Source organism: Pseudorasbora parva, chromosome 23 (assembly GCF_024679245.1).
Source record: "Pseudorasbora parva isolate DD20220531a chromosome 23, ASM2467924v1, whole genome shotgun sequence".
NCBI classification, from domain to species: Eukaryota; Metazoa; Chordata; class Actinopteri; order Cypriniformes; family Gobionidae; genus Pseudorasbora; species Pseudorasbora parva.
Genome location: NC_090194.1, coordinates 24,986,227 through 25,006,613, shown reverse-complemented (window position 1 = coordinate 25,006,613; position 20,387 = coordinate 24,986,227). Strand labels below are relative to the sequence as shown.

General features: G+C 40.9%; 3 protein-coding genes across 3 annotated transcripts; all 3 read left to right on the top strand.

Moving 5' to 3' along the window:
* The first annotated feature begins 1,659 nt into the window (after positions 1-1,659).
* LOC137062228 (zona pellucida sperm-binding protein 4-like) lies at positions 1,660-3,682 on the top strand. The gene is made up of 9 exons (XM_067433077.1): positions 1,660-1,782; positions 1,842-2,169; positions 2,245-2,432; positions 2,499-2,596; positions 2,668-2,825; positions 2,908-3,100; positions 3,170-3,317; positions 3,417-3,489; positions 3,575-3,682. Exons 1-9 carry the CDS (start codon positions 1,699-1,701, stop codon positions 3,649-3,651), a joined length of 1,347 nt encoding a protein of 448 aa, XP_067289178.1. The 5' UTR covers positions 1,660-1,698; the 3' UTR covers positions 3,652-3,682.
* Positions 3,683-8,081: 4,399 nt separating this feature from the next.
* On the top strand, positions 8,082-10,215 carry LOC137062211 (zona pellucida sperm-binding protein 4-like). The gene is made up of 9 exons (XM_067433057.1): positions 8,082-8,315; positions 8,375-8,702; positions 8,778-8,965; positions 9,032-9,129; positions 9,201-9,358; positions 9,441-9,633; positions 9,703-9,850; positions 9,950-10,022; positions 10,108-10,215. The coding sequence occupies exons 1-9, from the start codon at positions 8,121-8,123 to the stop codon at positions 10,182-10,184; spliced, it is 1,458 nt and encodes a 485-aa protein (XP_067289158.1). The 5' UTR covers positions 8,082-8,120; the 3' UTR covers positions 10,185-10,215.
* A 6,882-nt stretch (positions 10,216-17,097) lies between these two features.
* LOC137062208 (zona pellucida sperm-binding protein 4-like) lies at positions 17,098-19,086 on the top strand. The gene is made up of 8 exons (XM_067433053.1): positions 17,098-17,575; positions 17,651-17,838; positions 17,905-18,002; positions 18,074-18,231; positions 18,314-18,506; positions 18,576-18,723; positions 18,821-18,893; positions 18,979-19,086. The coding sequence occupies exons 1-8, from the start codon at positions 17,113-17,115 to the stop codon at positions 19,053-19,055; spliced, it is 1,398 nt and encodes a 465-aa protein (XP_067289154.1). The 5' UTR covers positions 17,098-17,112; the 3' UTR covers positions 19,056-19,086.
* The last annotated feature ends 1,301 nt before the right edge of the window (positions 19,087-20,387 follow it).

Below are 20,387 nucleotides of genomic sequence, written 5' to 3'. Positions count from 1 at the left end.
ACTTTCAGTAATTTTCACTCATTTGTATGTCTTAATTCATATTTTTTAATAAAAATGTTATGGAACAAATGACACATTGTGGCTTTATTTCTTTTAATAATCTTAATTTTTCAAAAAAACAAAACAAAAAACTAAAGTTATTTACAACGAGGAGGCTACAGGTTACAAAACCAAGTAGTTGTGAGCCAGATGTTAAAAACGTGTTTTTTTTTGTGTGTTTTTTTTACAAACAGTAGATCACAGTCAAGGTTATTTCAGATCAATACACGCCAGTGTCCACTAGATGGCGTCATGGAGACGGGTGTCGGTTGTTGTTTCGAAGCTTCGGCACATTTGCTTCAACTGTTTCAGTGCTTCACGAAGCCTCGGTCTGCCCATCACTAAAAATAGGTATATAATGCTAGTTAATATTTCAACATGTCTACAAGCAAAGCAGAATGCACCAAACATCTACTCAAAGTATTTTGAGCAAGCTCTAGTAGCAAACCCAAACCTGTGCATGAACCTTTTTACTTGTCTTCAATATGACAAATCTGGCCAATTGGAATCAAGAAATATCACACGTGTATATATTTGAGAACCAATGAGAATCTTCTGGTAGCATAAGCTCCCATTTGGGCAAGTCTGGAGAATCGTGATTGTTAATGAAGAGGGAAGGGATTATCGTTAATTAGCCAAAATCTGTGGAATACAAAAAGACCAAAGGGCAGCATCTCAACAGTGTGACTAGCTGTTGAACAATGGCAGGAAGTTGGTGTGCAGTGCAGTCTCTGGCACTTTGTGTGTGGTTTTGTGCTTTCTGTCATGCTGTTCCTAGTGATGGCGAAGTGAAGCTTTCTGAACCAGTGAAGCTTTCAGCACAGTTGTATCAGAAAAAGGTTCATTACTCGAAGCTTTTCAAGTCAGAGCTCAACGAGGACCTCTGCTGGTGAAAGTGAGGGAAAGCGCTGTGTCGCAAAATGTTTTGCAACCGACGCATTATCTAGAAGCAAAAAGTGAATTAATGGATTGATTAATAAATTAATCAATATATTATATATGACATTATATGACGCAATCTGTTCCATTGCATACTCCTAGTAACTTAAACCAATAAAGATATGATTTTGTATTGTGAATGTGAACATTTTTCCTGTTTGTAAACAAATAAAACTCACGAATAAAGGAAGTATGCTAAATAAATGCATGCACACAAGGAAAAACACACACAGTTTCACATGATTATAGAAGGATAAGCCTATACTTGTCTCTAATGTATGAAGTCATAGGCTGGTGCGGATTAAATAAATAAATAGATAAATATATGCGGCAGAACAAAAGCCAAATAAATGATCAACTTAATTGGGCGAAATCAAATGAAAGTGTTCCCACATTTCAGAACGCCCTCTCTTTGCAACAGGGTCCATAACAAACTCGCGCAATACAAAAAACCCGCTCAATGCAACGCAATACACCTCACAGGCACGCCCTGTGTCGCGCATTTTTAAACCTTTCTGAATCAGTCACGTGGGTGTTTGTGAAACGAAGCTTCGGACGTCATTGGTCACGTGGTTTTGATAGAACGAATCAAGCATCGATACAAAGCTTCACAGAAAATAGTTTCATTTTTTTGACACACGCTTCGGAGCTTTGGTGTCACTGTTAACATCACTAGCTGTTCCACAGTGGAGTAATCTGCCCCAGAATCCTCAAGCTCTGATGTTACAGCAAACTGACCAGCGGCTTCAGAAGCAAGTTGGTCAACAGTTTCCTCAGTGGGTTCAACAACAAGCTAATCAGCAGGTTCCGAAACAAGCTAGTCAGCAGTCTCCTCAGTGGGTTCAACACAAGCTAATCAGCAGGTTCAGAAACAAGCTAGTCAACAGTCTTCTCAGTGGGTTCAGAAACAAGCTAGTCAACAGTCTTCTCAGTGGGTTCAGACACAAGCTAATCAGCAGGTTCAGAAACAAGCTAGTCAACCGTCTTCTCAGTGGGTTCAACAACAAGCTAGTCAACCGATTCAACAGCAGGTTCAGTCTAAGCAGCCAGTGGTGCAGGCAGAGCCCCTTGACAAATGCGTTGTAGCTGATTATGAGCAGATCCAATGTGGCCCAGATGGTATCAGTGGTGCTGACTGTGGAGCGCTCAACTGCTGCTTTAACGGACAGCAGTGTTACTATGGGAAGGCAGGTAAGAGTGTTGAGTCAATTTAAAGGGGTTCATGTTAAACTTCTCTTCAGCAATAACCTGCTCTCTTTGTTCCAGTGACTGTCCAGTGTATAAGAGATGGTCAGTTTGTGGTAGTGGTGGCTAGAGATGTCACTCTGCCTCGCTTGAGCCTGGATTCAGTCCGTCTCCTGGGTGGAAATGACCCACCTTGCAGTCCTGTGGGATCCACACCTTCCTTTGCTATATACCAGTTCCCTGTCACTGCATGTGGCACGAGCATGATGGTGAGTAGCTGCTTGTGCTTCTCTTCTGCTTAGAATGGACTGGATGCCAACAGTTACTATTTGCAGGAGGACAGTGGATATGTGGTGTATGAAAACAGAATGACCTCCTCGTATGAAGTGGGTGTCGGACCACTTGGTTCCATCACAAGGGACAGCCATTTTGAGTAGGTGACTTATTGTCTAGCATGCATGTTAATCCTTTACAAATGCTACAAGCTCTCTGTTTGTTGTCCAGGCTTCTCTTCCAGTGTAGGTACTCTGGTACTTCTGTGGAAGCTCTGGTTGTGGAGGTCAACACTGTTCCTGCACCTCCACCAGTAGCTGCTTCTGGACCCCTCAGGGTGGAGCTTAGACTGGCAAATGGTCAATGTGTCACCAAAGGCTGTGCAGAAGGCAAGTGTCTGTCCAAGTATGGATGATTTTCTACAACTCCAGGTTGCAGCAGTTTCTGTTTAAACGCTGTGTTCTTCCTCAGGGGATGAGGCGTACACGTCCTACTACAGTGATGCTGATTATCCGATCACAAAAGTCCTGCGGGAGCCTGTGTTTGTTGAGGTGCGCGTGTTGGAGAGGACTGACCCCAACATTGTCCTGATGCTGGGACGTTGCTGGGCAACATCAACCCCCAGCCCACTCAGTCTACCCCAGTGGGACCTTCTGGTAGATGGGTGAGTAAGGCTGGTCTTCATCCATCTAGTGTGCTGTAAGGCCTTTCTGACTGCCCCTTTGCCTTTCAGATGCCCTTACCGGGATGACCGTTACCTGACCACACTGGTTCCGGTGGCTGGATTTTCTGGTCTTCAGTTCCCAACCCACTACAAGCGCTTTGTTGTGAAGATGTTCACATTTGTGGATCCAGCATCACTTGCTCCTCTGCAGGAAACCGTAAGCTCCACAGCCTTGCCTGAACCCTTGATATTAGTCTTTGTTTTTTTTGTTTTTTATAGTGGCTTATGTGGCTTGACCCTTTTCCCTCTCTGCTAGATCTTCATCCACTGTAGTACAGCGGTGTGCCACCCCTCTTCTGGCTCCTGTGAGCAAAGCTGCGCTAGGAAAAGTGAGTGCTTGCTGTAAACTGACTTCAGGAACCATGAGAATTTGTTTTTTAAATGCCCCTCACAATTCTGCCATTTCTTTTCCAGGAAGAGATGCTGATGTCAAGACAGTCTCCGTTGGACAAACTGTGGTGTCTAGTGGAGAAGTTACCATGGTCATGTGACTTTAATGGTCTTAATAAACATGAAACTCAACAGCAGTGTCTCTTTGGTCTTGCTTTCTGATGCCGTTGGGTTTGCTTTATTGTGTCACTAATCTAAACCAGACTTTATATGAAATGGGTTGACTTAGAATGTCTTAAGTACATGTGTAGTCTCATCCTGTCATAATGAGTCAAGGGTCTGTCCATCTAAACCTCCCCTGTCCACTTGTGGAACACTTCAAATTAGTGACAGGGATTACCCTCAGTTATCCTCTATATTTAGCATATAGTTTAGCTTGGTGGTATGGTTCTGTTCCAGGCAAGAACTCCCTGTGCATTGTAGATAAGAGCAGCGAAAGGGCTCCCCAAGCACATGTAATGAAAGCCTTAAGCAACAAGCATGTTGCCCTTCCTCAGACAACCACATTGGACTAATAGGTAGATGTAGTCAGGTGATGCCAGCTTGACTAATGTGACCTGCTAGAACTAATGGGGAATCTGTATAGGAGTTTTTCATTGGCAATGAATGGAACTAAGACAGTGGACATGTGCTGCGTTCCATTTTTATCATGCCCTTCACTTGCAAACTTCCCTCCGTCTCGTTCACTCGGATGTGCGTCATTGCTTACGTTGCCTGAGTGCCCACTACTGGCGGAAACTTTGCAATGGACTGAACTGGAACGCCCTAAGCCCTTGATCACTTCGAATCCACTATGGAGTTGATTTATTATTTATTTTCCTTTACAAAATGGTTTAGTGCTTAGGGAAGTTTGCAAGTGCCTGTCTTAAAGTGGAGTGGAACGCAGCAATGGTCATCAGTGTAGTTTTCTAAAAGTGCTGGATTCAGAGAGGGTTTCTTAAGCAGTGGGGTTACCCGAGCCTGCTTAAATGCTGTGGGAAAGGTTCCCGTGTGAATAGAAGTGTTGACAATGTGAGTGAGTGCAGGAGTGATTGAAGAAGAAATGGCCTGAAGGAGGTGAGTGGGTATAGGATCAAGTGGACAGGTAGTAGGGTGATTGGAAAGGATGAGTTTAGAAATATCTGCCTCGGAGAGAAGGATGGAACCGTGTTCGCGTTAGTTGTTGAGATGTGCGTGTCAGTTTGTGGTGAGGAGAACTGGTTGCTGATGAGAGAGGTTTTGTTTGTGAAATATGATGCAAAGTCATCAGCTGTAAGAGTTGATGAAGGAGGGGGAGGAGGAGGACAAAGAAGACAGGAGAATGTTTTAAAGAGTGCGCGAGAGTCAGAGCAATTGTTGATTTTGTTGTGGTAGTATGTTGTTTTAGCAGTGGAGACATTTGTAGAGAAAGAAGAGAGAAGAGACTGATACAAGGTAAGGTCAGTAGAGTTAGAGAATGTACTGACCAGAACAAACTTTGTTCTTGTTCTTGCCACCTCGAGAAAACAAACAAGTGTCTTATTCTTGCAGAGTATGTTCCAAGCTTGATGAGTTAGAGAAGGATCAAAAACATTGCAGTTGGATAAAAGGTATTCTGACATCAACACTCCAATCGCGGAGTGAGACGTGACGAAGCCACCTTACGTATTTTTACTAAATTAAGGACAATCCAACACCTAGTTATCTACTACCCCATATGAAGAAAAAAAACCTATATGGTTCATATATGGCAACCATATATCTTCCTTGCTTAAATCATTCAGAATTATCTTGTATGTTTAATGTAAGTCCCATATATGCCATACACAAAATCAGACCGTTTATGGCCCATTTCATACTAAAGAGCACACAGACAACTTGTAGGGTATTTTTGGGTCATGTATGAATACTGCAAAAATATGAGTTTTACATGTAAACAGTATGCAATGGTATATGGTATTAGTGGCAAATACCTGATATTCATATACAAATCATATAAAGTTCTTATACTGAATCATATGCTAGTCAAATTAAAGTCGTATAGGATTTATTTACATTTTTTCATTTTTTTATATCCTTTTCATTCAGATTTCATATTTTTTAATAGGGAAATGGTGTGCTAGCTCTTCAAGTTTATATACTATACATATAAACTACATATAATAATCATACATGATTTCAGTCATTATTACAACATCTCTGCATATGCTAAACATATATGATTTCAATCAATGACATACACACATTTGTGATGGAAACACTTTTATTTCAACACAAAATGAAACACTCAAATTATACTCCACATGAGTAATTTACAATTCCAACTTGATAGCAAACTGAACTTTGCTCAGGAAAAAAAAGAAAACCCAAAAAACAACAACAAAATACATTGAACACAGTATAATGGCCATCAATCAACGATAATTAACGGATTAGTTCACACCAAAATTAAAATTGACTGATAATTTACTCGCCCCCATCTCATCCAAGATGTTCATGTCTTTCTTTCTTCAGTGGAAAAGAAATTAAGTTTCTTGAAGAAAACATTCCAGACTTGTTCATCATATAATGCTTTTCAATTGCAAACAAAATGTTGAAGGTCCAAATCAATGCAGTTTCAAAGGGCTTCATAGCCTCTGCGTGATCCCAGATAAGGAATAGGGTCTTATCTAGTCAAATGATCATTTAAAAAAATGAATATACTTTTTTAACCCTCATTGTTCAACTTGCTCAGCTCTGCGAGGTGCCAAGGATGACATAATCACATGTAAATGGTCACATAGACGTAAGCAGAAGTCCCGCCCTCGTGTTTACAAAGCGCTCGTGTGAAGACTAATACAAACGGCCTTTAGCAAAAACACAATTTTCAACTTCAAAATCATCATGTATTGTTGTTTTACCCTTTTTTTGTGCTAAAGGGCATTTGTATTAGTCTCCACATGAGCGCTTTGTAAACACAGAGGCGGAACTGCATTGATTTGGACCTTCAGTATTTTGGTTGCAACTGAAAACCATTATATGCTGAAAAATCCTGGAAAATTTTCTTCAAAAAACTTAATTTCTTTTCGACTGAAGAAAGAAAGACATGAACATCTTGGATGACATGGGGGTGAGTAAATTATCAGGACATTTAAAAAAATATTTTTATAAAGGCCTTCTGAAGAGAAGCTATGCATTTTTTATTAGAAAAATAACCATATTTTTGACTTTATAGACTAAAATATCTTCCGGCAGTTAACCGTGCGTGTCTACTTACGCCAAAAGAGTGACCTCTGACCTGAAGCATGATGTATTGATGAATGTGGATATGCAGAGACTAGAGGAAAACAAAACACTGGTCATGAATTTGAATTTAAAGAGGATTCGATATAAGAGAAGAGCTTGATTTTGCAGCATAATTAGGCTAACGTTACCTGTATGTTCCCTAACACTAAGGCTGTGGCACCGACATGATTACAGAAACAAACAATTTACAAATCTTTTAGCAAATCTTGCCATTAAATAAGTTAACATTTGCATTGAGAATGACATGTCAAACACAAATCTTACAGGGAGCTCGACAATTCGCGGTCCCGCTGGGAGGCAATCATATCATAGACGGAGGCAATGAACCCGCGATTGATTTCCGCCTGGCCGCGGCGCGTTGACGCATGCGCAGTTTGCGATGACAGAACTAAGGCTATTTTTTAGGTTTAATTATTTTTTTTTAAATATTGCTGATATTACTGTTAACAAATAGTTTGTATAGGTAGAACACTATTACGAAACAAATATATGGGAATATACTGCAAAGATATGCAAAATAGCCTATATTGAAGGAAATATAAAGGAATAAAGGAAACTAAAGCCTTTTTTAATATAGCTACTGCAATGTATGCATTGACCTTGTATGGCTATATTTTAACACATACAATATTTAGCATCCAGCATATTTTTTTTATTTTTTTTTTATTTTTTTACCATGTAGGACATATATGATTGAAAATATATTAATATTGCGCAATTTGTATATGTGGGACAGCAGCGGAGGAAATTTGCAGTGCCCAGGAGTAAAACAAAAAGACATTAACTTTATTTTATCTCACATACTCTTAAATTGCTTTACAAATAACTTTTAGGTGTCTGATTGTATGAAGTCTATTTCTGCCATTTTTTTTTTTCTGAGTATTTGGGCTGTATTACCTCACATAATTTAATGATAATATTATATCAGAAATATTTGATTTTACTTGCTCTTTAGATATTTAGATTTCTCTGTTTTAAAATAGGTATATAATGCTAGTTAATATTTCAACATGTCTACAAGCAAAGCAGAATGCACCAAACATCTACTCAAAGTATTTTGAGCAAGCTCTAGTAGCAAACCTGTGCATGAACCTTTTTACTTGTCTTCAATATGACAAATCTGGCCAATTGGAATCAAGAAATATCACACGTGTATATATTTGAGAACCAATGAGAATCTTCTGGTAGCATAAGCTCCCATTTGGGCAAGTCTGGAGAATCGTGATTGTTAATGAAGAGGGAAGGGATTATCGTTAATTAGCCAAAATCTGTGGAATACAAAAAGACCAAAGGGCAGCATCTCAACAGTGTGACTAGCTGTTGAACAATGGCAGGAAGTTGGTGTGCAGTGCAGTCTCTGGCACTTTGTGTGTGGTTTTGTGCTTTCTGTCATGCTGTTCCACAGTGGAGTAATCTGCCCCAGAATCCTCAAGCTCTGATGTTACAGCAAACTGACCAGCGGCTTCAGAAGCAAGTTGGTCAACAGTTTCCTCAGTGGGTTCAACAACAAGCTAATCAGCAGGTTCCGAAACAAGCTAGTCAGCAGTCTCCTCAGTGGGTTCAACACAAGCTAATCAGCAGGTTCAGAAACAAGCTAGTCAACAGTCTTCTCAGTGGGTTCAGAAACAAGCTAGTCAACAGTCTTCTCAGTGGGTTCAGACACAAGCTAATCAGCAGGTTCAGAAACAAGCTAGTCAACCGTCTTCTCAGTGGGTTCAACAACAAGCTAGTCAACCGATTCAACAGCAGGTTCAGTCTAAGCAGCCAGTGGTGCAGGCAGAGCCCCTTGACAAATGCGTTGTAGCTGATTATGAGCAGATCCAATGTGGCCCAGATGGTATCAGTGGTGCTGACTGTGGAGCGCTCAACTGCTGCTTTAACGGACAGCAGTGTTACTATGGGAAGGCAGGTAAGAGTGTTGAGTCAATTTAAAGGGGTTCATGTTAAACTTCTCTTCAGCAATAACCTGCTCTCTTTGTTCCAGTGACTGTCCAGTGTATAAGAGATGGTCAGTTTGTGGTAGTGGTGGCTAGAGATGTCACTCTGCCTCGCTTGAGCCTGGATTCAGTCCGTCTCCTGGGTGGAAATGACCCACCTTGCAGTCCTGTGGGATCCACACCTTCCTTTGCTATATACCAGTTCCCTGTCACTGCATGTGGCACGAGCATGATGGTGAGTAGCTGCTTGTGCTTCTCTTCTGCTTAGAATGGACTGGATGCCAACAGTTACTATTTGCAGGAGGACAGTGGATATGTGGTGTATGAAAACAGAATGACCTCCTCGTATGAAGTGGGTGTCGGACCACTTGGTTCCATCACAAGGGACAGCCATTTTGAGTAGGTGACTTATTGTCTAGCATGCATGTTAATCCTTTACAAATGCTACAAGCTCTCTGTTTGTTGTCCAGGCTTCTCTTCCAGTGTAGGTACTCTGGTACTTCTGTGGAAGCTCTGGTTGTGGAGGTCAACACTGTTCCTGCACCTCCACCAGTAGCTGCTTCTGGACCCCTCAGGGTGGAGCTTAGACTGGCAAATGGTCAATGTGTCACCAAAGGCTGTGCAGAAGGCAAGTGTCTGTCCAAGTATGGATGATTTTCTACAACTCCAGGTTGCAGCAGTTTCTGTTTAAACGCTGTGTTCTTCCTCAGGGGATGAGGCGTACACGTCCTACTACAGTGATGCTGATTATCCGATCACAAAAGTCCTGCGGGAGCCTGTGTTTGTTGAGGTGCGCGTGTTGGAGAGGACTGACCCCAACATTGTCCTGATGCTGGGACGTTGCTGGGCAACATCAACCCCCAGCCCACTCAGTCTACCCCAGTGGGACCTTCTGGTAGATGGGTGAGTAAGGCTGGTCTTCATCCATCTAGTGTGCTGTAAGGCCTTTCTGACTGCCCCTTTGCCTTTCAGATGCCCTTACCGGGATGACCGTTACCTGACCACACTGGTTCCGGTGGCTGGATTTTCTGGTCTTCAGTTCCCAACCCACTACAAGCGCTTTGTTGTGAAGATGTTCACATTTGTGGATCCAGCATCACTTGCTCCTCTGCAGGAAACCGTAAGCTCCACAGCCTTGCCTGAACCCTTGATATTAGTCTTTGTTTTTTTTGTTTTTTATAGTGGCTTATGTGGCTTGACCCTTTTCCCTCTCTGCTAGATCTTCATCCACTGTAGTACAGCGGTGTGCCACCCCTCTTCTGGCTCCTGTGAGCAAAGCTGCGCTAGGAAAAGTGAGTGCTTGCTGTAAACTGACTTCAGGAACCATGAGAATTTGGTTTTTAAATGCCCCTCACAATTCTGCCATTTCTTTTCCAGGAAGAGATGCTGATGTCAAGACAGTCTCCGTTGGACAAACTGTGGTGTCTAGTGGAGAAGTTACCATGGTCATGTGACTTTAATGGTCTTAATAAACATGAAACTCAACAGCAGTGTCTCTTTGGTCTTGCTTTCTGATGCCGTTGGGTTTGCTTTATTGGGTCACTAATCTAAACCAGACTTTATATGAAATGGGTTGACTTAGAATGTCTTAAGTACATGTGTAGTCTCATCCTGTCATAATGAGTCAAGGGTCTGTCCATCTAAACCTCCCCTGTCCACTTGTGGAACACTTCAAATTAGTGACAGGGATTACCCTCAGTTATCCTCTATATTTAGCATATAGTTTAGCTTGGTGGTATGGTTCTGTTCCAGGCAAGAACTCCCTGTGCATTGTAGATAAGAGCAGCGAAAGGGCTCCCCAAGCACATGTACTGAAAGCCTTAAGCAACAAGCATGTTGCCCTTCCTCAGACAACCACATTGGACTAATAGGTAGATGTAGTCATGTGATGCCAGCTTGACTAATGTGACCTGCTAGAACTAATGGGGAATCTGTATAGGAGTTTTTCATTGGCAATGAATGGAACTAAGACAGTGGACATGTGCTGCGTTCCGTTTTTATCATGCCCTTCACTTGCAAACTTCCCTCCGTCTCGTTCACTCGGATGTGCGTCATTGCTTACGTTGCATGAGTGCCCACTACTGGCGGAAACTTTGCAATGGACTGAACTGGAACGCCCTAAGCCCTTGATCACTTCGAATCCACTATGGAGTTGATTTATTATTTATTTTCCTTTACAAAATTGTTTAGTGCTTAGGGAAGTTTGCAAGTGCCTGTCTTAAAGTGGAGTGGAACGCAGCAATGGTCATCAGTGTAGTTTTCTAAAAGTGCTGGATTCAGAGAGGGTTTCTTAAGCAGTGGGGTTACCCGAGCCTGCTTAAATGCTGTGGGAAAGGTTCCCGTGTGAATAGAAGTGTTGACAATGTGAGTGAGTGCAGGAGTGATTGAAGAAGAAATGGCCTGAAGGAGGTGAGTGGGTATAGGATCAAGTGGACAGGTAGTAGGGTGATTGGAAAGGATGAGTTTAGAAATATCTGCCTCGGAGAGAAGGATGGAACCGTGTTCGCGTTAGTTGTTGAGATGTGCGTGTCAGTTTGTGGTGAGGAGAACTGGTTGCTGATGAGAGAGGTTTTGTTTGTGAAATATGATGCAAAGTCATCAGCTGTAAGAGTTGATGAAGGAGGGGGAGGAGGAGGACAAAGAAGACAGGAGAATGTTTTAAAGAGTGCGCGAGAGTCAGAGCAATTGTTGATTTTGTTGTGGTAGTATGTTGTTTTAGCAGTGGAGACATTTGTAGAGAAAGAAGAGAGAAGAGACTGATACAAGGTAAGGTCAGTAGAGTTAGAGAATGTACTGACCAGAACAAACTTTGTTCTTGTTCTTGCCACCTCGAGAAAACAAACAAGTGTCTTATTCTTGCAGAGTATGTTCCAAGCTTGATGAGTTAGAGAAGGATCAAAAACATTGCAGTTGGATAAAAGGTATTCTGACATCAACACTCCAATCGCGGAGTGAGACGTGACGAAGCCACCTTACGTATTTTTACTAAATTAAGGACAATCCAACACCTAGTTATCTACTACCCCATATGAAGAAAAAAAACCTATATGGTTCATATATGGCAACCATATATCTTCCTTGCTTAAATCATTCAGAATTATCTTGTATGTTTAATGTAAGTCCCATATATGCCATACACAAAATCAGACCGTTTATGGCCCATTTCATACTAAAGAGCACACAGACAACTTGTAGGGTATTTTTGGGTCATGTATGAATACTGCAAAAATATGAGTTTTACATGTAAACAGTATGCAATGGTATATGGTATTAGTGGCAAATACCTGATATTCATATACAAATCATATAAAGTTCTTATACTGAATCATATGCTAGTCAAATTAAAGTCATATAGGATTTATTTACATTTTTTCATTTTTTTATATCCTTTTCATTCAGATTTCATATTTTTTAATAGGGAAATGGTGTGCTAGCTCTTCAAGTTTATATACTATACATATAAACTACATATAATAATCATACATGATTTCAGTCATTATTACAACATCTCTGCATATGCTAAACATATATGATTTCAATCAATGACATACACACATTTGTGATGGAAACACTTTTATTTCAACACAAAATGAAACACTCAAATTATACTCCACATGAGTAATTTACAATTCCAACTTGATAGCAAACTGAACTTTGCTCAGGAAAAAAAGAAAACCCAAAAAACAACAACAAAATACATTGAACACAGTATAATGGCCATCAATCAACGATAATTAACGGATTAGTTCACACCAAAATTAAAATTGACTGATAATTTACTCGCCCCCATCTCATCCAAGATGTTCATGTCTTTCTTTCTTCAGTGGAAAAGAAATTAAGTTTCTTGAAGAAAACATTCCAGACTTGTTCATCATATAATGCTTTTCAATTGCAAACAAAATGTTGAAGGTCCAAATCAATGCAGTTTCAAAGGGCTTCATAGCCTCTGCGTGATCCCAGATAAGGAATAGGGTCTTATCTAGTCAAATGATCATTTAAAAAAATGAATATACTTTTTTAACCCTCATTGTTCAACTTGCTCAGCTCTGCGAGGTGCCAAGGATGACATAATCACATGTAAATGGTCACATAGACGTAAGCAAAAGTCCCGCCCTCGTGTTTACAAAGCGCTCGTGTGAAGACTAATACAAACGGCCTTTAGCAAAAACACAATTTTCAACTTCAAAATCATCATGTATTGTTGTTTTACCCTTTTTTTGTGCTAAAGGGCATTTGTATTAGTCTCCACATGAGCGCTTTGTAAACACAGAGGCGGAACTGCATTGATTTGGACCTTCAGTATTTTGGTTGCAACTGAAAACCATTATATGCTGAAAAATCCTGGAAAATTTTCTTCAAAAAACTTAATTTCTTTTCGACTGAAGAAAGAAAGACATGAACATCTTGGATGACATGGGGGTGAGTAAATTATCAGGACATTTAAAAAAATATTTTTATAAAGGCCTTCTGAAGAGAAGCTATGCATTTTTTATTAGAAAAATAACCATATTTTTGACTTTATAGACTAAAATATCTTCCGGCAGTTAACCGTGCGTGTCTACTTACGCCAAAAGAGTGACCTCTGACCTGAAGCATGATGTATTGATGAATGTGGATATGCAGAGACTAGAGGAAAACAAAACACTGGTCATGAATTTGAATTTAAAGAGGATTCGATATTAGAGAAGAGCTTGATTTTGCAGCATAATTAGGCTAACGTTACCTGTACGTTCCCTAACACTAAGGCTGTGGCACCGACATGATTACAGAAACAAACAATTTACAAATCTTTTAGCAAATCTTGCCATTAAATAAGTTAACATTTGCATTGAGAATGACATGTCAAACACAAATCTTACAGGGAGCTCGAAAATTCGCGGTCCCGCTGGGAGGCAATCATATCATAGGCGGAGGCAATGAACCCGCGATTGATTTCCGCCTGGCCGCGGCGCGTTGACGCATGCGCAGTTTGCGATGACAGAACTAAGGCTATTTTTTAGGTTTAATTATTTTTTTTTAAATATTGCTGATATTACTGTTAACAAATAGTTTGTATAGGTAGAACACTATTACGAAACAAATATATGGCAATATACTGCAAAGATATGCAAAATAGCCTATATTAAAGGAAATATAAAGGAATAAAGCTACTGCAATGTATGCATTGACCTTGTATGGCTATATTTTAACACATACAATATTTAGCATCCAGCAATTTTTTTTTTATTTTTTTTTTATTTTTTACCATGTAGGACATATATGATTGAAAATATATTAATATTGCGCAATTTGTATATGTAGCAGCGGAGGAAATTTGCAGTGCCCAGGAGTAAAACAAAAAGACATTAACTTTATTTTATCTCACATACTCTTAAATTGCTTTACAAATAACTTTTAGGTGTCTGATTGTATGAAGTCTATTTCTGCCATTTTTTTTCTGAGTATTTGGGCTGTATTACCTCACATAATTTAATGATAATATTATATCAGAAATATTTGATTTTACTTGCTCTTTAGATATTTAGATTTCTCTGTTTTAAAATAGGTAGGGATGGCTGACGCGAACCTGACGTTTCGACGCTGCATCGAGATCCCGAAGCGCGGATGCTTCGAAACGCTGCTCCGAGCTGTGATTCGACACACCCATGCCACGTGACTGCCGCTAAACGAAGCACCGAAGTGTTTCATCAGGTGCGCCTGTCGAAACCAAGCCTGCAGTCTCCCTCTCATTTACTGAAGCTTTCGCGCCTCGATCGCCCCCCGGTGACCGGTCCCAGTATAGCCGCCCCTCTGTGTTTTCTAATGGACGCGAGGCAAACTAAATAATAAAATTACACTTCAAAAAATGTTCCCCAAAGTTAGTGTATGTCACTGAAGGCAGTTATCATCACGATGATTTCATTTCAGGTGTTCGTTTTAAAAATAAGTTTAGTCTGAGTTAGTTATTTGATGCTATAAAAACGGGGGGTGTGACGTCATGATTGACAGCTGAGACTGACGGCTTCTCTGAGTGAAGTTGTCACTGAGGCACTAACGGACTTTTTTCGAAATTTTTGGGAGCAGATTAGATCTTTAGCTTTAATTTCTACATTTCCATAACTGTTTATTTCACACCAACATAATTAATTGTTCTGCATCTGCGAGAGTGTGGGCGGGCTTTTGAAATCGCGGCTGTACTTCCTGCTCTACTTCCTGCGCTCTACTGCGCAACTCCGGTCCCGAAATCGCTACTGCGCAGACTCGGTCCCAAGATGTCCGCGCCGTGCAAGGGCGCCTGAAAGCTTCAAATCTGACAAGCGGAAACGGATGATGTCGAGTCGTCCATATTTTTTTACGGTCTATGGTCGAAACTGCTTTGATTAAAAGGGGCGGGAACAAACCGCACAGTCACACATCTGAATGAACCTCATTCCCCACAGTTTACAGGTGAAGTTAACCCATCTTCACCTCGTGGGTTTTTGTCAGAGGAGAGAGATTTTGTGATATAAGTGAGATTTATTGTGCGCTATGGTTAGTTATATTTAGGCTAGATTTAAAAGAGATATATTGACTGATCAGTGACCGATAGGATAGATATAGGCTAGTAACACATTCATATAGGCTAAGTTAGAATTATAGATATAGAATTATATATATATATATATATATATATATATATATATATATATATATATATATATATATATATAGATAGATAGATAGATAGATAGATAGATAGATAGATAGATAGATAGATAGACAGATAGAATTATATATAGATAGATAGATAGATAGATAGATAGATAGATAGATAGATAGATAGATAGATAGATAGATAGATAGATAGATAGATAGATAGATAGATAGATAGATAGATATTCATAGGTGATATATTTTTGTTTTATTTTATTCGTTTATTTAATAGGGACCAAGCATATTCATGAACATTGTTGTATAAAAATACACCATGCAAATATGCCAGAATTAGTAAAAATAACTACTTTTCATCTGCAGTCCCTATAGGCAGATAACAAAAATAACAAAGACAGCCAACAATCATACAACATCATTCACCAAAAAACTAAACAAAAAATTACACAAATGGCAAGACATTGTTCATTCACCTCTATACTACGTTCAGATTTACAGTGTAAGTGTACATGTGCTATTGATAAATGTATGACAGTTAAATATGAGTACACCTCTGGTTTTCAAGAAGCCACTGTTTTAAGTGAGTTTTAAAGGTGTTGAGTGTAGGACATTCTCTTGTTGAAAGGGGCAAGCTATTCCAGAGTTTACCACCTATTACTGACAAAACATTTTGCCCAAAAGTGGTGAGCCTATCACGCAGTCTCCTTTGACACAGGCCCGTGTATAACCTCCACTGTCAAGTCTTTGGAAAAAGCCATGCAGTGGAGTGGGAGCAAGATTATGTCACATTTTGTAGACTAAACAAGTGTACTTAAACGCCTAAAATTATCAAAGCTTAAAAATGTATGCTTCTCTAAAATATCACAATGATGAAATGACAATGCTTTTTTAAATCAAAAACGAAATCTCGTACTACATCTGGTGTGGGAGCATTTCCATTTGGAAACACCACATAAAGTGAGATGTGTGTATTGTATTGACCCAGAATGCAGGATCGGATCCATTAACTTAACTTTCAGTAATTTTCACTCATTTGTATGTCTTAATTCATATTTTTTAATAAAAATGTTATGGAACAAATGACACATTGTGGCTTTATTTCTTTTAATAATCTTAATTTTTCAAAAAAAACAAAACAAAAAACTAAAGTTATTTACAACGAGGAGGCTACAGGTTACAAAACCAAGTAGTTGTGAGCCAGATGTTAAAAACGTGTTTTTTTTTGTGTGTTTTTTTTACAAACAGTAGATCACAGTCAAGGTTATTTCAGATCAATACACGCCAGTGTCCACTAGATGGCGTCATGGAGACGGGTGTCGGGTGTTGTTTCGAAGCTTCGGCACATTTGCTTCAACTGTTTCAGTGCTTCACGAAGCCTCGGTCTGCCCATCACTAAAAATAGGTATATAATGCTAGTTAATATTTCAACATGTCTACAAGCAAAGCAGAATGCACCAAACATCTACTCAAAGTATTTTGAGCAAGCTCTAGTAGCAAACCCAAACCTGTGCATGAACCTTTTTACTTGTCTTCAATATGACAAATCTGGCCAATTGGAATCAAGAAATATCACACGTGTATATATTTGAGAACCAATGAGAATCTTCTGGTAGCATAAGCTCCCATTTGGGCAAGTCTGGAGAATCGTGATTGTTAATGAAGAGGGAAGGGATTATCGTTAATTAGCCAAAATCTGTGGAATACAAAAAGACCAAAGGGCAGCATCTCATCAGTGTGACTAGCTGTTGAACAATGGCAGGAAGTTGGTGTGCAGTGCAGTCTCTGGCACTTTGTGTGTGGTTTTGTGCTTTCTGTCATGCTGTTCCACAGTGGAGTAATCTGCCCCAGAATCCTCAAGCTCTGATGTTACAGCAAACTGACCAGCGGCTTCAGAAGCAAGTTGGTCAACAGTTTCCTCAGTGGGTTCAACAACAAGCTAATCAGCAGGTTCCGAAACAAGCTAGTCAGCAGTCTCCTCAGTGGGTTCAACAACAAGCTAGTCAACCGTCTTCTCAGTGGGTTCAACAACAAGCTAGTCAACCGATTCAACAGCAGGTTCAGTCTAAGCAGCCAGTGGTGCAGGCAGAGCCCCTTGACAAATGCGTTGTAGCTGATTATGAGCAGATCCAATGTGGCCCAGATGGTATCAGTGGTGCTGACTGTGGAGCGCTCAACTGCTGCTTTAACGGACAGCAGTGTTACTATGGGAAGGCAGGTAAGAGTGTTGAGTCAATTTAAAGGGGTTCATGTTAAACTTCTCTTCAGCAATAACCTGCTCTCTTTGTTCCAGTGACTGTCCAGTGTATAAGAGATGGTCAGTTTGTGGTAGTGGTGGCTAGAGATGTCACTCTGCCTCGCTTGAGCCTGGATTCAGTCCGTCTCCTGGGTGGAAATGACCCACCTTGCAGTCCTGTGGGATCCACACCTTCCTTTGCTATATACCAGTTCCCTGTCACTGCATGTGGCACGAGCATGATGGTGAGTAGCTGCTTGTGCTTCTCTTCTGCTTAGAATGGACTGGATGCCAACAGTTACTATTTGCAGGAGGACAGTGGATATGTGGTGTATGAAAACAGAATGACCTCCTCGTATGAAGTGGGTGTCGGACCACTTGGTTCCATCACAAGGGACAGCCATTTTGAGTAGGTGACTTATTGTCTAGCATGCATGTTAATCCTTTACAAATGCTACAAGCTCTCTGTTTGTTGTCCAGGCTTCTCTTCCAGTGTAGGTACTCTGGTACTTCTGTGGAAGCTCTGGTTGTGGAGGTCAACACTGTTCCTGCACCTCCACCAGTAGCTGCTTCTGGACCCCTCAGGGTGGAGCTTAGACTGGCAAATGGTCAATGTGTCACCAAAGGCTGTGCAGAAGGCAAGTGTCTGTCCAAGTATGGATGATTTTCTACAACTCCAGGTTGCAGCAGTTTCTGTTTAAACGCTGTGTTCTTCCTCAGGGGATGAGGCGTACACGTCCTACTACAGTGATGCTGATTATCCGATCACAAAAGTCCTGCGGGAGCCTGTGTTTGTTGAGGTGCGCGTGTTGGAGAGGACTGACCCCAACATTGTCCTGATGCTGGGACGTTGCTGGGCAACATCAACCCCCAGCCCACTCAGTCTACCCCAGTGGGACCTTCTGGTAGATGGGTGAGTAAGGCTGGTCTTCATCCATCTAGTGTGCTGTAAGGCCTTTCTGACTGCCCCTTTGCCTTTCAGATGCCCTTACCGGGATGACCGTTACCTGACCACACTGGTTCCGGTGGCTGGATTTTCAGGTCTTCAGTTCCCAACCCACTACAAGCGCTTTGTTGTGAAGATGTTCACATTTGTGGATCCAGCATCACTTGCTCCTCTGCAGGAAACCGTAAGCTCCACAGCCTTGCCTGAACCCTTGATATTAGTCTTTGTTTTTTTTGTTTTTTATAGTGGCTTATGTGGCTTGACCCTTTTCCCTCTGCTAGATCTTCATCCACTGTAGTACAGCGGTGTGCCACCCCTCTTCTGGCTCCTGTGAGCAAAGCTGCGCTAGGAAAAGTGAGTGCTTGCTGTAAACTGACTTCAGGAACCATGAGAATTTGTTTTTTAAATGCCCCTCACAATTCTGCCATTTCATTTCCAGGAAGAGATGCTGATGTCAAGACAGTCTCCGTTGGACAAACTGTGGTGTCTAGTGGAGAAGTTACCATGGTCATGTGACTTTAATGGTCTTAATAAACATGAAACTCAACAGCAGTGTCTCTTTGGTCTTGCTTTCTGATGCCGTTGGGTTTGCTTTATTGGGTCACTAATCTAAACCAGACTTTATATGAAATGGGTTGACTTAGAATGTCTTAAGTACATGTGTAGTCTCATCCTGTCATAATGAGTCAAGGGTCTGTCCATCTAAACCTCCCCTGTCCACTTGTGGAACACTTCAAATTAGTGACAGGGATTACCCTCAGTTATCCTCTATATTTAGCATATAGTTTAGCGTTTGTGGTATGGTTCTGTTCCAGGCAAGAACTCCCTGTGCATTGTAGATAAGAGCAGCGAAAGGGCTCCCCAAGCACATGTACTGAAAGCCTTAAGCAACAAGCATGTTGCCCTTCCTCAGACAACCACATTGGACTAATAGGTAGATGTAGTCAGGTGATGCCAGCTTGACTAATGTGACCTGCTAGAACTAATGGGGAATCTGTATAGGAGTTTTTCATTGGCAATGAATGGAACTAAGACAGTGGACATGTGCTGCGTTCCGTTTTTATCATGCCCTTCACTTGCAAACTTCCCTCCGTCTCGTTCACTCGGATGTGCGTCATTGCTTACGTTGCATGAGTGCCCACTACTGGCGGAAACTTTGCAATGGACTGAACTGGAACGCCCTAAGCCCTTGATCACTTCGAATCCACTATGGAGTTGATTTATTATTTATTTTCCTTTACAAAATGGTTTAGTGCTTAGGGAAGTTTGCAAGTGCCTGTCTTAAAGTGGAGTGGAACGCAGCAATGGTCATCAGTGTAGTTTTCTAAAAGTGCTGGATTCAGAGAGGGTTTCTTAAGCAGTGGGGTTACCCGAGCCTGCTTAAATGCTGTGGGAAAGGTTCCCGTGTGAATAGAAGTGTTGACAATGTGAGTGAGTGCAGGAGTGATTGAAGAAGAAATGGCCTGAAGGAGGTGAGTGGGTATAGGATCAAGTGGACAGGTAGTAGGGTGATTGGAAAGGATGAGTTTAGAAATATCTGCCTCGGAGAGAAGGATGGAACCGTGTTCGCGTTAGTTGTTGAGATGTGCGTGTCAGTTTGTGGTGAGGAGAACTGGTTGCTGATGAGAGAGGTTTTGTTTGTGAAATATGATGCAAAGTCATCAGCTGTAAGAGTTGATGAAGGAGGGGGAGGAGGAGGACAAAGAAGACAGGAGAATGTTTTAAAGAGTGCGCGAGAGTCAGAGCAATTGTTGATTTTGTTGTGGTAGTATGTTGTTTTAGCAGTGGAGACATTTGTAGAGAAAGAAGAGAGAAGAGACTGATACAAGGTAAGGTCAGTAGAGTTAG